The sequence below is a fragment of the Oratosquilla oratoria genome, chromosome 11 (genome assembly GCF_046742065.1).
Source record: "Oratosquilla oratoria isolate Oo_2021 chromosome 11, ASM4674206v1, whole genome shotgun sequence".
Lineage (NCBI taxonomy): Eukaryota > Metazoa > Arthropoda > Malacostraca > Stomatopoda > Squillidae > Oratosquilla > Oratosquilla oratoria.
Genome location: NC_134787.1, coordinates 6,763,123 through 6,780,298, shown reverse-complemented (window position 1 = coordinate 6,780,298; position 17,176 = coordinate 6,763,123). Strand labels below are relative to the sequence as shown.

Below are 17,176 nucleotides of genomic sequence, written 5' to 3'. Positions count from 1 at the left end.
TCCGAGCCAATAACTGTATACCAAGTTAAAAACAATTTTATTCAAGTTTCACTCACACACACACTCAGTAATATGGAAAAAGCAAGGCCAGGTCAACAGCAAATAAGTATATGAATGATATAATAGCAACCTAGATCACGGAGCGGCAGAGATGAGAAAAAGCCTAGAAGAAGGATTAGTGAAGGTTATAACAAATAGTTAATCTCTTGTTTGATGTAGTTGACAAAACTTGATGTGTCAGTATTTGGCTGGCGAGAAGACCAAGTTACTTTATGGAAGGTATGCCAGGAACACATGCCAAAGGTTAGGGATATTACCTCTGATTATGGAAAATGACTGAAGATGTAACAAATAAGATTGATAACATACTCAGCTTTGGTCGGTACAAGAAAAAGGTTCGCGTCCAATTAAAAAAAAAAACATTAAAATTACAAGCCATAGCAAACGATGTAATCAGCAAATCTTGGAATTTAGCACAACAGGACACATTAGAAATTATTTGGATTAGGAAAGATGCAAATGAAGAGGAATGAGCAAAGACTTCGTAGGGGAAGCCAAAGTAAAAGATAAAGAAATGTTGGTGGACACTGTCCTCCTAAAGTAAACTACTGAACAATGTAATAGTTATTGGAGATTCTAACTGCAATGAAGTCAACTGAGAGGAATGTGAAGCAAGTAGCAAGCAGATTCTGGGGAAATACTCTGTTATGTACAGAAATGGAGAACACAATGAGCCAGTAGGTAAAGGAAGTGATATTCCCAGATTAAATCTGCTACTAAAAACAAGACCCAAACATCATCAGCTCCTTGAACTACTTTTGACCTACAGGAAAAAAGTGACATATAACAGTTTAATTTCAGTTGTAGGATGAGAAAATAGAGCCAAGGAATGAATCACAAAGGCAAGGCAGACTCAATTTTGGGAAGGTAGATTACTTATGGTTGAAAAATACTTTGAAGAAACAGACTGGGAGGAATTCATAAATACCACGGGAATAATGAGGAAATGGGGAATATCTCTTGACTTTCACACCCTAAAAGTGAACAACACGGGCCAAAGGTTAGTGGAAAGCAGAAACAAGCACATGAAAATGATCACCAAGTTAATAGTGCATAGTGAGCTCTTTGCCCAATTCCAGTACATTACTTTGATATTTTTTTTCATTGATTTTTCATACTTAAATTAGTTTCCCATTCTTGGCTTCATACAAAAATAGTGTCTACAACTTTTTGCAATAACATATATTCTTTGCTTTTTGCTCATGATTTTGCATTATCTGCAAACATGTTGCCATAGCTTGCCTTACCTTCCACTATATCATTAACATAGATAAGAAACATTATTAGGGTATGTACTGAACCTTATGGAACTCCACTGTTTATGGCTCTCCATTCTGACATCTCGTCCTTTACTATTGTCCTCATGTATCATCCTTTAAGAAAATCTTCCGAGTAGTTTGCATTTTTGTGTGGGTATATTCACCTAATGTACATGTTTAATAATAATTGTAATTCTCATTGTAATTTACCTAATTGCTGTATACAGTAAAAAGCCGATCCTTATTGGGGCCTGTTTCTTACTCTCCAAATTATCGTATCTAGCATCAAATTCATGGATGGTTCCAACTTGGTTTACATCCTTACTTCCCAATTATCACACTTATATTCAAATTAATGTATTGTACAAGCTTCAGCTATACTGCCTAAGCTATTCCAAGTATCTATGCATCTGTATGGAATACTGTATTTTTTCATTAATTTTTGTTCAACTTGTTCTCATGACCTCTCAAAGCCCTTCCACACTTCTTCTGTCAACATAGCGATTTGCACACTGTGATCATTTCACCTCTTTCCCTTCAATCTTTCATTGTTGGCTGATCCAATGGTCTCTCTCCAGACATGGTTCTCCTGCCAGATGGAACTGGTTTGATTACTGCGACTTGTATTCTCTCAATTTGCTTATATCCCTCACATGTCAGGATCATACCAGTGAAGCACATTCAGTCTGAATTTTTCTCATTTCTACATCCATATAGTGTAGACACTTTACACTTCTGCAGCAGTCAATATGTCTGTCCTACAATCTTGCTGATATGTCTGTCATGTGAAAAGTTGTCTTATAACAACACACTCATTTTTTTTCCTCTTTTGCTTTTGTTATGGATTAGTTTCTCAAGTAGTTTAAAAATGGTCCTTTAGAGTTATTCCCCATTTTCAACATTTTGCATTGAAACTATTTTTTCATTCTTGGTTCATTTCTTCACACTTTTCAAATTTTGCATCTGCAAGCATGTTCTACCTTCCATCATATCATTAACACAGGTAAAAAGCATTATAGGTACTAACATCGAACCTCATTTCTTCACGCTTTTCAAATTTTGCATCTGCAAGGATGTTCTACCTTCCATCATGTCATTAACACAGGTAAAAAGCATTATGGGTACTAACACCAAACCTTGTGGAACTCTACTGGTCATTATTCTCTATCTTGGAATCCCATGCTTTACTTCTGTCCTCATATATCTTCCCTTAAATTTTTTTTTAATCCACTCAAGTAGTTTACTTCTTACTCTTATATGCTCTAGTTTCCAAGTGAAATGATTGTGAGGTAGTTTATTAAAAGCCTTCTCAAGATGGAGGTACTTGTACACAGTGTGTACAAGTATTTACCTAGTTGTAATGTACAAGGTTGGGGCAATGCTCATGGGGTCCCATATATTTTCCTTCTTTTACTGTGTTGGCATGGGTTGTATTTTCATCTAACTTATTCTACAAGTCTACACTTCCATGTGGACAGCTATAAATCTTGACATTTTTCCTTTTTCCAGTTTTTTTTTTTAAACGAATTTCTATCTTTCTTCTACGAACCTACCTGACTTTTACATATCAGTATCATGTCACCTTTCTCTTCATTCTTCCAAGGTGGGTAGTCCCAGTTTATCAATTTTTACCTGATATAACATATTTAGACCACAGATCATCTTGGCTGCCACTTCTAGTATTCTCCTACATTTTCTGGTATCATTAAGTATGGTGACAACATCATTGTTGTATGTCCCAGTCATTTCCTATCTTGTAAACCATTGAGGACCACAATGAAAATAAGCTTACATGCTGTTATACTCGGCAATTGTAATTGTTATTCCAAACTATGTGTTCTTTTCATTATCTGCACTTCATGTATATGGATTCATTGCCAAATAAATGGTCCATAACTTGGCGGTACCTCTCATTTACCTCCTTTATAAATCGGTACTACATTTGGTGATTTATAGTCTAATAGTAACTTACCTTCTTTTTGTGAACTAGTAAACAAATTATGTACTTTATTTACCAAGTGTTCTCTGCATTCTTCATCCAATTTAGTATTGCATCAGGTATTGAAAACTTCCTTGTTTCCAATATTTCTAGCCATTTGAGCATTTCTTCCATTCTCAGTGTTATATCATTCATAATGTTTACATTCATTCATTTTTTCTCTTATCCATCCCTGTTGGGGCGGTTCTTGTATCTGTTGAATACATTCTTTTCAAATTTCTTTTCTTTCTATATTCTTGTACAATTGTTTCCGACCCTTTTTTATTCATCTTTTGTCTTTGTTGCTCTTCCTGATCTGTCATGTTTACCAAGCTTTGTCTCTTCTGATTTTTGGCAACAGACATCTTCTGTTAAACCACTTTTTTTAATAGTTCATTTCTTCTCTACATTCATAGTTTCATAAAATCCTTTCCAGTCTGGATAAACATCTAGTTAGTTTGTCAAAGTTTGCCTTCGCAAAACTGTCTTCCTGGTCTGCACATTTCCTTTCTTGACTCAGTCTTTCCTGGTTTCAGTACAAAATTCAAAACTCTCACCTAATAGGGAGTTAGTAATCCATTGAATCTATCACTTCTGAGTTTTATTCATGATTGTTTATATTCTCCTATGTGTGTGTGTGTATTTACCTAGTTGTATGCTCATGGTGTCCCATCTTTGTTTCTCCCAGTGTCTAGTTTCCTCTTAAATTTGTGTATAGTTTTTGCACACCCTATTGTTTTATCCAGTTTGTTCCAGATATCCACCACTATGTGTGGAAAACTGTTTTTCTTTTCAGGTTTCTTCAATAAATACCTTTCATGATTCTGTAAATGGGCAGCAGGTCACCTCTTTGTTCCAAAGTCAGTAATTTCATTTTAGCCAGTCTCTCCTCATGTGTGTATTATATATGCTTTTCTTACCCACTGATTCATTAAATCATTTTTTTAGCAAATTCAGTAACATACTGTATTGTCCCTGGATTTTCCACCGCCTTCTCTCCCATTCTTCCCAGATTGCTTCTACACTGTTGAAATCATTCATACGAGTAATATGGACAAATTGAGATTTAAGAAGGAAATAGGCAAGAATTGGTTTACAAATAGGGTGGTCGATGAATGGAATAAACTTAGTAACCACGTAGTAAGCGCTGAAACTATCAGTTGTTTTAAAAAACGATTAGACAACTTTATGGATGGGGACGACAGGTGGTGATGGATACGGAGCTGCCTAGTGTAGGCCTTATGGTCTTTTGCAGTCTCCTTTATTTCTTATGTTCTTATTACACATTTTTCATTGCTACAGATTCACCAACGAAATCATCAGTTTAGCTACCATCGGTAAGCCCAATCCCTGCAGCGAGCTAGGGAGGGAAGGAAAAAGAGAAAGAGAAACAGGAGAAATTGAAAGAGGAAAAGACAACAACAACAAATATATATGAAAGAGAAAAAAACATAGGAGAGAGAGGAGGGTCATCCATTATCCCGGAGGAAAAGAATCCTGTGAAATAACTGGGTCATAATATTACATCGGTGTTAACATTAATCCATAATCTCATTGCACTCTATCTATATTTATTTTTTAAGTTAGGGAATACATGCTATAAAGTCTCGTTATGGAGTGCCAATCAGTATAGACCAAATGACAACCATCGTGACCCAGAATGCACAGATTGAATGACGCCCTTCCTCTTAATGAGCCTTTAATACGTATCTGAAATCTGGAGTAATCTGTAACAGGACACGAAGGGACATCACCTCCTAGCTGGCATATAAACGTCAATAGCTGGCAACGGCGCGTTCAAGGTTGTTGCACTATCGATTAAGATTACTGTGTAACCGTCGCTCCATTATCAAACAACTTTCAGAATCAAATATAAACTACGGTACAAAATTAATAGAATGCTCTATGTATGATATCTGTCAATGCACTAACCAAATGAACAAAATGTACTAGACTTTGTGACACTCCTAACGAACATCAAATAAAGACGTAACACGGCTCCCTCTCAAGTTCGCGCCTGGCCTCCTGCAGTAACCGGCCAAAACGGCTGGTAGATTTGGTCAGATCGCGACCGAAAGAAAAGAGTGAAGTCGAACTTCCCCCAACATAAAATCTGAGCTGAACGCCCAAGCAGACGCAAACTTCAAGTTGCACGTGGATACAAACTCACCCGATCACGCCGATAAAAACAAAACAAAAAATCCGGTCACTTCCTCTATCAAAGAACTCGAGCCTCTACCAATGCTTTTCTCCAAAATATTTGGCTGATGTACGCACGCTAGGAAATAAAATCGTTTAGTAGAACAGTACTGTACTTTTATTTTTCGCTGATGTACAGGATCAAAAATTACCTGCCACGCGAAATTAACAACCCTTCCATAAAAGGCAGCATTAATCCTTCTATTCTGGTTGCCGCCAGGCCTTTTTAATAGTCCTCAATAGTTCATCTGCGCTGATGGTGTAATAGGAAGCATTCTGGTTTCGCATTGGCTTAGTTGTAAGTACGAATACCGTACTCACATCAACCTCTCAGCAGCGACGTCTCGCATTCGCTTAGTTGTAAATACGAATACCGTCCTCGTATCAGACTCTCAGCAGCGTCTTTTATCTGCCCCAGCAGTCCAAGGGTATAGGGCAGTGGATCTTAACCCCTGGGTCGCGACCCAAATTTGGGTCCCCAAGCCATTTTATTGGGTCGCTAAGGGTTTGCAGAAAATAATTATTTTCCCACTACAAATATATTATAATTATATACTGTAATAATTAAATTACATGATGCCTAGTTTTAGGATTCTAAGCAGACCATTATTAAATAAAAACTCCAAAGCATAAAGCATAATCATATTACTTATAAAGACAATTCGTATATCTATGTAGGCTTGGGTCGCGATGCTTGATTTGTGCAAAATTTTGGGTCGCTGCCAAAAAAGGTTAAGAACCACTGGTATAGGGTATAGGGCAAGGGTGACGGTTTCGACTGCAGCTAAGCGCCTCCTCGCGTAGGCCACCACGGCCCATTACACCTTCAAGCGTACCTCCTTACGTCCCAAGATGACTCGCTATGTAAGCCAAGGTCATGTGCACAAAACATCATGTTCGATTGCATCGTCGGCGGTATGGAGGCATTATGAAAGCCCAAGCCATTATTTGCAATTCTTGTAAAATAAAAATTGAAGACAGGGTTCACCTCTGGAAATAACGGCAAAATCAGCGAATTCATCACCTTCATTTACTACGTCATTGCAGCAATGAGGTTAACCTGTATATAAATGACACCGAACAGTTTAAATATTGTTTTTCACCCGAGCTGAGACAATGCTTTTAATATCTACTCTCGACTAAGTGTTGTTCTCTGCAACCGAGTGCTTAGCTGCGCAGGAATCACTTTGTGCAAAGTATGGGGGAAAACACAAAGGAAAGATAGGCATAAAGGCAGATAAGGTCAGATGGACAAGTAGGCTGGTTTGCGCACATTTACGAAAGTGTAAACAGACGGGGGGGGGGGGAAGGTTGTGGATCCACTCTTTGTCTACATGATCAAATTTAGCCTTTAAGCAAAATTATTTCCTCTCTTACAAAAAACTTATTCCTGATACGTTTCAGGCATTGATTTTGCATCACGTGCTGGTATCATCAAAAATTATTATCGTCCCACATCAAGCTCAACAGCTCGTATGGCCCGATCTATGGGGTTATGCTTTGGCGTCTCTGACACACAAACACTCACGAAGGACTAAAACAATTAGAACTACCATCAGTGAAAGTAGAGAAGAGGTGCCGTGATAACAGTGTTCAAGTCACTAATATATGGAGAAAGAATAAATGTCTAAAGGATGTTTCCTAAATAGACGCAAAAACACTTGGCGCTTAGAAGGCGACACAACGCATATCGGAACAATACATTCTAACTATACAGTATACCTTGGAATTTTTCCTCTTTATAGGGGGGTAGCCAGTCAAGGCATGCACCCACTCCCACCCACCACCCTTGTTTCTTTCTCACCTTAATTAACTCTTCATAGATGAAGGGTCATCGCTGTCTCCTGCCAACAGCCCTGGGAGAGAGAGAGCGGAGGGGAGCGGATAGAGAGATGGAGGGAGGGAGAAAGTGAGAGATGAGACGAGAGAGAGGTGGGGATAAGGAAGAGTGATACTGAGAGTGAGAGCGAGAGGGAGCTGAACCTCTCAAGTCTAAACCCAGCAACGAATGGCGAGGACGGTAGGACAAGGAGGATGAGGAGGAAAGTGAGCTTTATATGGGACAAGCCGGGCAAGCCCACAACTGAGTTATTCACTAAAACGTCTTGTGAAGTGGAAGGAGGTTCCGCATAGATGCAGAGCAACGGTATTTGCAGCCAATAACACGGAATAAATGTAATATCCACCCTTAATATTCTCTATGAAGGTTGGCAGTCTGTAGGTCAACAGCAATATGCAACAGACCCCGTGCGAATGCTGTTGCAAGTTCAAGCAGCGCATGCACTGTAGGCTACAGCCGCTACACCCACCCGTACACTTGCTGTTATGATGCGCGTGCCTTCACACGTGACCGAGGCGACGGCGCTACCAACCGCACCGACTCAGGAATTACTATGCTTGTCGCGACTGTATGTGTCAATGTTAGAGCACTATCCTCCTCCACCGGTTGTCCTTGTCTGCAATCAACTTTTGCAACAACGGAAATTTAATAAAATTTCACGAAACGGCAGACTCATTATGTCATCAATTCTCCCAGCGGACCTTTCCAACATACCACAGACGCCCTGCAACTTGATAAAATATATCTACATCAAAGAGCCGAAACAAAATATAATTCTATGATGGAATAACACAAGAAGGCATGCTAGATCCAACATCATTTAACATTTACACAGTGGAACTGTCTCAAGTACTTTGTGAACATAATGTGAACTTTTAACCGTATATGGATGAACGTCAATTTCATCTCCCAGTTACCGATATCAGTATCGCACATTAAAAATACAAGAAATAACGATTGATATACAGAACATGATGAATTAGAAGAAACAAGTTGAATGAAGATAAAAAAAAGTTTAGTATTCGGGCCAAAAGAAAAATTAAGAGAAATTGGCCAGACAAAATGACAATTAGTAAGACTGGAGGGAATTCTGTGACATGATAAACTTGGCTATAATTTGCAAGAATTTAGACATAATGAAGCAAAATAAATACAATAAAATTGTGCAACTATCATCTAAAAAAAATGCAGAAGAAAATGTTTAAATGAGGTGATATGATTAGTATTCAGGTCGCTAAAGGGGATAGACTACATTGACAGGTGAGATCTCTTGATTAGGGATAGAGAGGCTTTACGAGGTAAAAAAAAAAAAATTAAGGTAGACTACACATTTAAAGGCTGTAAAGAAACATTTTCCATTCATACAAAAATCCTTGGAATACCTTGGATGGTGATATATCCCACAATGGAACAATGCATGAATTAAAATCTAAATATAATAATTGAAAATTAAGGATGTAAACCAAGATACCATACATGAATTTGAAGCCAGGTAAAATAGACGAGGAGACAGGACCCTACAATATACCACAGTTATGTCAATAATTACACATACACCATGATTATGGGAAATGACTTGGATGATGTTTAGGTCAAAACAGAAGAAATGGCTCACATCCAATGAAAATCAATATTAAATTGCAAGCCATAACATATGAAGAAATCACCAAATCTGGGAAGCTTGCAGAAGAAAAGTTTAAAAATGTCTGGATAAGGAAAGATGGAACTGAAGATAAACATGTAAATACACAAGAACATGTAGAGGAATTCAAAGAGAAAAATAAATGAGAACTGAAGAAGAAAAACAGCCGTTTTTCTGGAGATTTCTTAGTGTGAGCAGATGGATAAAATATGAGAGCAACACTGCACAGGAAACACTAAAAGTATCATATGGTAATATAGATGATTTACTATCAGCCAGGTTGGAGATATGAAGTGATGATAAACAAGCCATTTTGTGCTTAGTAGAGACCAAATTCCCAAAATATGTTCATCTACAGCTGGCGAATAATATATATATATATATATCACCTGGAGAATAGATAGAAGACAAAATGGGTGTTTGGGTGATGGTTGTTGCGAGAAATGACATAATGGTGGAAGAAGTAAATCCTACTGAAGGGAGGTTGACACAATCCACCTGAAAATGCGAACTAAAGGATTAAACAGATATGCATCATGGTGGCATATCTCCCCCCAAAACAAGAGACTGGAATAAAACTGAACATCAAGAAATATTGTTGGACACAACTCTCCTAAAAACAATAATGAAAAAAATTAACAAAAAATAACAATATAGTCCTCGTTAGAGATTTCAACTGCAGTGAGGTCAACTGGGAGGAATGGGAAGCAAGTGACAAGGCAGATGAATATAGCAATAGAGAACACAATGAGGCAATGGGTAAAGGACTTGTATAAGAAATGATGCTCCAATGAAATTGGATCTGCTACTTACCAAGTAGCCAGATATCATTGGTTCTTTCAAATACCTTTACCTCATGGAGAAAGTGATTATATGACAATTGAATTTCAGTTGCAATATGAGGAAACAGACCCAAGGAATAAATTGAATCACACAGGCAAGGCAGACTTTTCAAGCTCAAAGAAATTTTTTAAAGAAGCAAAATGGGAGGAATTCATGAATACCACTGGAAAAAGGTCTTTTACATAAATGCAGAAAAGCAACTAAAACTGCTTTACAGGCTCACCAATGGAAAATTAAGACCCAGAAGAAATCACCAAACTAATAGTGAGTATGGAGTTTTTGGGGAGGCTTGAACAAAGGCAGAAATAATGAACAAAACTTTCCAACCTGTCTTCACAAAGGAGATTTTTTTCTTATTTTAGAGGAATGAGGTGAGCAAATGTTTTGGTTTAGAAAAAAAAAAAGTGTAAAAGTGAGGCAAGTCCTTGATCATTTGGGATCTTTCGATGTGTGAGCTTCAGGACCTGATGGGATCTCAAACTCAATATTCAAAGAATGTAAAAGACAATTGGCAGAAAAGATTCAGTTTCATTGCGTGTTCATTAAAATAGGGAATAACATCACAGGATTGCAAAAGGATTAATACAATACCAATCACATAGGTGGAAGTAAGAACCACTAAACTACAACCCAATATCAATGACAAGCACAATAGTGAAATTATGTGAAAGATCAATGGGTCAAATATCTTCAAGTGATAAACATTCTGAGAGTCAGTTTAGCTTTAGGTCTGGAAGGTCATGTGTAAAACCTAAGCTACTCAAGAGTGATTGATCTGCTGCAAGAGAGGGACAGTTGAGAGGAATGTATGTACTTCAATCAAGACAAGCCCTTTGATAAAGTGCCTCACAGTCACCTATGTGGAAACCGGAGCATATTGGAAGATTAAGAGGCAAACTACTTAAATGGGTGAAAGCCTTTTTAAGGGAATGTACAAGACAGTACTAAAAAAATTATGATGTCAGGATAGAGAGCAGTGACCAGCAGAGGTCCACAAGGTTCAGTGCTAGCACCTATGTTTCTTGTCTATGTCAATGACATGATGGAAGTTGCAAGCAATGCCAACATGTTTGCAGATGATCAAAAAATCATGAGAAGAGTGAAAAATTAGTAGGTTTGTTGGATGGTGCAAAAAGATCTAGACACCATATTCACATGGAGCTAAGAATGGAAAATGAAATTTAAGACCAAAAAAATGCACCAAAGTATTGGAAATGGGTAACAGCTCTAAAAGACCATCTTTTAATTATTCCTTGGGAAGTGAATAAATTACAAAAGTTAAATAAGAGATAAAAATTCAGTACAGTACACCTGTTTACAAAAGCCTCCACATAGAACACTACATGAAAAAGATAGCAACACAGGTCAGTTTGAGATCTCAACAAACCCTAAGGCTTTTTCTCATATTCAAAAATCACATTGGAGCTCCACAAGGGTTCAGTGCCTGCACCAATAATTTTTCTTGCCCATGTCAATGACAGGATAGAAGGTTCAACAAGCTAACATAATTGCAGATGATGCAAAAATCACAAGAGTGAAAAAATGAGGACTGGCTAATGGAAAAAGATCTACAAGCTAATTTTACGTGGAGCTAAGAATAAAAAAAATAATTTCAATTATAAAAACAAATACTGGAAATGGACAGCAGCTGCAAAAGACCATCTTTAAACTATTCCTTGGAAAGTGAATCCATTACTAAAGCAAAAAATGATAAAGATTTGGGACTGGTATTAAAAGACATTCTGGCAGACATGTCAGCAGGATAGTGGGGAAACAAATATAGACTGCTGCAGAACATTAGAATGCTTTTCACTATATGGATGAAAATTTTATGAAGCAACTCGGAGAAACCCTGATCTGTCCAAGACTAGAACATGTGTCAGTGGTATGGCCCCACACAGAGTGAAAGACATAAGCATGATTGAGAGAATATAAAGAGCACCAAACCAAACTGGTTCCCAGCCTGGTAGATAACCATACGAGGAAAGACCACAATCACTGAGTCTCCCAACTTTGAAAGATAAAAGAGAAAGGTGTTACAACAGCATTCAGGTTGGTATAGGGGATCAACTATATTGATTACTGATAGGTGGGGTTTAAGAGGTCATAAGAACAAATCAAGAAAGTTTACATGTCTAATGGATGTGAAGAAATACATTTTCCATACAGATACATAAGTATTTAGAACAGCTTAGATGAGGATATAGCCTAAGCTGGAACTATATGAATTCAGATCTAAACACAATAATTGAAAATTAAGGATACAAAGTTGGAATTATACATGAACTTGAGGCTAGATATGATAAAATGGAGAGCAGGAGACAGAACCCAGTAAGTGTTTCCTTTAGGAATGGTAAATCATGTGTATCCAATTTAAGAAAGGTTGAACAGACTTTGTACCTTGATTTGGAAAAAGCTTTTGACAAAGTTCCCCACAAAAGACTCAAATGGAAACTGGAACATATTGATGGTTTAAAGGGAAATCTAATAAACGTGGTAAAGTACTTCCTAAAAGACAGATTCTTGAGAACAGTAGTAAGGCAAAGTAATAAGATGGAGAAGATTTACTGGTGAAGTTCCACAAGGTTCACAGCTGGCACCAGTTATGTTTTTTTTTCATATATTTAAATATGATGAATGATATATCAACTTACTCCAATGGGTGATGACACAAATGCAGGAAATAGAAAATAAGGGTGACTGCAACCAACTTCAAAACAACCTAAACATGATTTATGGAGTCAAAAGTGGGGAATGAAGGTCAACACAATAAAGTGTGAGATCTTTGAAACAGGATCTATTACAAAAAAGGCCATTGTCATATGCACAATGAGTAACAAATTGATAGCTAAAGCCTGTGTAGAGAAAAAATGGGGTAGTGATCCAAGACAACCTGGATCATAAAATGGTTTGGGAATGCTGCAATTTGTTTAACACCACTAGGTATGGTTTTCAACTAAATAAAATGTGGCACCAGTCAGAATAAGATATTATTAATTGTCTTTTATTACAGAAGGCATGAGATGGATGGGTATAAACCCCATTATTGCCAGGTCCCATGCAGCCTGGCAGTAGTCTATGCCACTCAACTCAGTGGATGGTGTTAATAGAGACAACTTCAACTCCTGTAACTCTCAAAGGGCCACATGCAGTTAGTTAAAATAGTCTGACTGCAATCAGAATAAAATATAAATGGTAATAGAGAAGGGGTTAATTGAGATGGGTTTACGCTTCCTAGAAGATGAATGCCCAGTTAATTAAAATAGCCTAGTGACAGTCAGTGCAGATGGAATTAACATGGGCCTGCATTTGTTCATCGTCTGCAAATACGTGAATGGCCTCCAGCTCACAGGTGCATCGGAGTACGATGATACTGCACGTTGCCTACGTAGGGAAGAAACAATTGAAACTCGGTGCACCAACTGCCTCGAACTCACTCCAACCATCCAAGACCACTATTCTGCATATACTATGTGATTCGTACGTTTCAAGGACTACTAACGTTATATCGGTACTGACACCCCTCCACTAAGACGATGATCCTATAGGTGTTTTTTCACCATCACGAGGCTACAGCATCCTCTTCGGAGTTCTACAGTGCAAATCAAGCTAACACTACGTGAAGGATCATAGGACTTTTACGCCTATTCAGGGGAATGACGCCAAAGTCCAGGTCGGCTCAGGCCATACAAGTTGGCTCATCGATTCAGCCCAATAGAAGGATGCGCCATCCTGGGCAGAGATGTTCGTGGTGACGCAACACACCGTCGTTCGGTATTTCCATTTGTGGTTCAGCATTGTGCCTCCCAATATTGTTACTAAATACAATACACCATTAGCATATTGTACCCATTTTAAATATATAAGGAAGTGTTTTATGTATCAGGAAATGTTATCTGCTATCATAACCTAAGATAATGTTGGATGTTTTGTCCCCTCCTTCAAGCAATCGCATCACTACCATGATATGCGCTCATATCTAGCTACGAAAAATAAAATTCTACGGACATTCTGTATATACACGTCACCTAAATGTCTTCAGAAGCAAGATCCCTATGCCAATTTAACACGCAGTGTGCTACATCTAGCTCTACATTTCTGCAGTCACAGTTGCTAAGGCGATGAACAACTTACTCAATAATAACAAAGACGTCCACACATAGACAGATTGTATGGGAAATGGTTGACAAAACACCGGGCCTCCATATTAAAAAAACATAGCTTGGTTAAATCTATTGATAACAACGATCCATGGTTCGAATCCTACGGATTGTATAAAAAATAAAGTTAAATCTAACAGTTATATTAAAATGAAAATTTGAAGCCCGAATTAGCACATCGTGGTAACGAAACACTGAGGAAACACTGCTAATATTTAATTTAGGCGTTTCTTTTCCACTTTCCTGAGCACAAGGATTCAGTATCCTTCTCCGACGGACTTTTCACCTCCGTCAAGGTTAGTTATTACTGTTATGTATAATTTCAAATACCTAAATCAAGCAGTTGCGACAAAAACAAAAGAGAGAGAGAGAGAGGGGGGGGGGGTCTTGAGCTTGGGGTCTGGGTTCGAGACTTGGTCGCAACAACTGGGTTTGGCTATTTGAAAGCTGTCAATGTAATTATTTATTCCATAATAATTGCAACTGCGAGGCAGATCAAAGGCCCAACGTTATTATGTTGTTTATATGTGAGAGTTAAGTGGAAAAGGTGGTTGGAAAACACGGGTAGGTTTTGGAACACTAATGTTGTATGAATTTTGTACTTTCGGAACCCCAGATTGTTCACCGTTTAAGAATATAGTTAGTAGATACTATCCAAAACTGGTATTGTAAGACGGCAGTCGATACGGGGCAGCAGACACTAGGTTTGATGGCGCAATCGGGATGTGCCCATTTGGACAAATCATTGTGGTGCCTTCTGTGTAATAATCGAGATGACATCCCTCAATCGATCCCCATTCTTTATCAATGCCCATCTTTAGGGTAACAGACATCCCTGAATGACCTATTTCCACAACCTCGTAGATTGAAGCCCAACATACATTTAGGTGAAAGTCACCTAAAACGGATCAACATCGACCAAAAAATCTTAAAACGGTCCGCGTGACACTGGTGGGTTTGCCATAGCTCCTTTCGTAGAACCGAAAAATAACACTTATCAAGACATTTGTACGGCAATGGGTCGTCGGTAATAGGCTGGTTTGTCAGCCAACCTTGGACGAAATGCCACGAATCCGTGAAGGACAAAACTAGGCAGCCCAGGACCCCCGCAAGTCGTGGTACAAAAGATCGAACTTCAGGCGATCCTTTATTTATTCAGCCCAGTGGGACACACTCCAATCTGAGTGAGGGTTCAATTGACTGAAGCCTCCTTTACTGTACACCGGATCTACTCGTGATTTGACATTACCCTCAATAAAACACAACAACGGGCCACAATGAGAATGTGATTAATTACCTCCAGCTGATGCAATTAAAGATCTGCCGTCTTCAAACTAAAAGGTAAACAGTACAGCATCACTACAATGCTGATATATTCGAAAAAATAAGTGATGAACAAAGAGCCCCTCCCTTTCTCTATGGGTTCTCTTGCCGCTCCTGCTTTGGTAGGCACAAACAGGTTATGCTTGTAACCCGATCTGTATTAACCCGGTGGGTCGGTCCGCCCGCTACAAGTCTCGATAATGAGGAACACAAAATACTTGATATAAACATACCTCGCCTAAACTACGTTCAATAAACACTGGTTGTTCCTCATGAAAGAAAATGTACCGACTCTTACCCGTCCTGCATTCAAATTGGTTTGAATTCATAAGATGAGCGACGCGTCTTCCACCGTCCCACCCACCGGTTTAACTCGATATAACGTCAAGGTCCGTAAAGCCAACGCTGTACGGAAGAACCCCTCCAACAAACTATACAGTCGCATGAAAACAAGAATCTACTTTTAGATAGCATACTCTCACACAATGGAGTGTGCAAGTGCAGAATTTAAAAACTAACATGACGCTCGTAAAATTTCGCCGACCATGGCAATTTCTTAAAAATTCGTCTTCCTAAACATTGTATAACCACAGATTCATGAATTAGCTGCCCCCAGCGCAGCGAATTGTCCTTGAGTAATGCAAACAATACACCGGCAATTCAGCAAGCCGATAGGCAACTTGCCATTTGCAGAACACAAGAACCTGAATTGCGTGATATTCAAAACTTCATCACAGCGAAACTGTTGAAGAACTACGGATCGTAAACTACATTTCAAGAGCGATGAAACTACCAAGCTTTTATTCAGTACAAAATTCCCTCTGTATCTTTATTAATATAACGGACGCTCTCTCCCTACAACCCACGGGTAAGAACAAATTACAACCAGGTCAGGTTATGACATTCACAACTGTTTACCATATGGCACTACCCTGTGCAAATACAAGCTCAAAGGAACCAAATATTTATGTGTTCATACCTCTGGGCTGATAACAGAGACGAGAACTTCGTCGATATTTGGACGGTGATAGATGACACTGCCGACCACCTCCCTGTTGTTGTGTGTGATGTACACCTTTTGTCCTCGTCGCAGCTTGACAGATGCAACATTACTGAACCCTGGCCCGATCAGTTCACTTTCACGAAACTCGAGAGGACGACTCTTGGTCCCCTCAACTCGAACGGAGTAGAGAGTGACGTTGTCCTCCATTGTTCGTACGTTGCATATTACGGCAGGGTAATATTTGCCGTCTTCCAGGGCACAAGCCACTCTCGTGCCCAAGATCGAACGTTTGGCTAATCTCTTTCCAGTGGACATGATAGCGGCGGATTAGCTAAGAATAGATTTTAGGCTAGGTGGTTTCCACACACCTAACTATAAATATTTATAGCAACTGTAAATGTTTTCTAAATACACATCACTCGTAAAGCTAAACTGGCACAAATTAAGTCTAAAGTCTTGTATTTGACGAAACCCCACATAGATGATATTCCACAGCCAAGCACTACGTAATATTCCGACAAGTGTTTTTATCCTGAATGAAGACAGCCATAGAAGTACGGAGACCGTATGGTCCGACCTCGCTATGCATTGGCGTAGGACTGACGGGGAATCAGCTGAGCGGACAGAGCAACCCAGCTGACAAACAACAACAAAACCACGCGACCTCCAACTCGCAATCTGATTGGTTGGTTTAGGACTGACCCAGTTTTGTGATTGGCTAACGTGAGGGAGCAGTTACTTCTGTCAAAACAAAGGAAAGACAGAGGGTTTTATATTATTTTATTTTTGTTCCACTGCAGACTACGGAAGTTGTTCGGAATTTGAAATATGGTACTTCAGTGGTGGTATAGAGTACAAAACTAACATGA

General features: G+C 38.7%; 1 protein-coding gene across 1 annotated transcript in view; it reads right to left on the bottom strand.

Annotated features, from left to right (window-relative positions):
- LOC143029588 (zinc finger protein 704-like) overlaps positions 1 to 16,893 on the bottom strand; it is a 202,424-nt gene extending 185,531 nt beyond the window's left edge. The window contains exon 1 of the mRNA XM_076192284.1: positions 16,284 to 16,893. Coding sequence (XP_076048399.1) covers positions 16,284 to 16,622 — 339 coding nt within the window. The 5' untranslated portion in view covers positions 16,623 to 16,893. The remainder of the gene's footprint in view (positions 1 to 16,283) is intronic.
- Between the last annotated feature and the right edge of the window lie 283 nt (positions 16,894 to 17,176).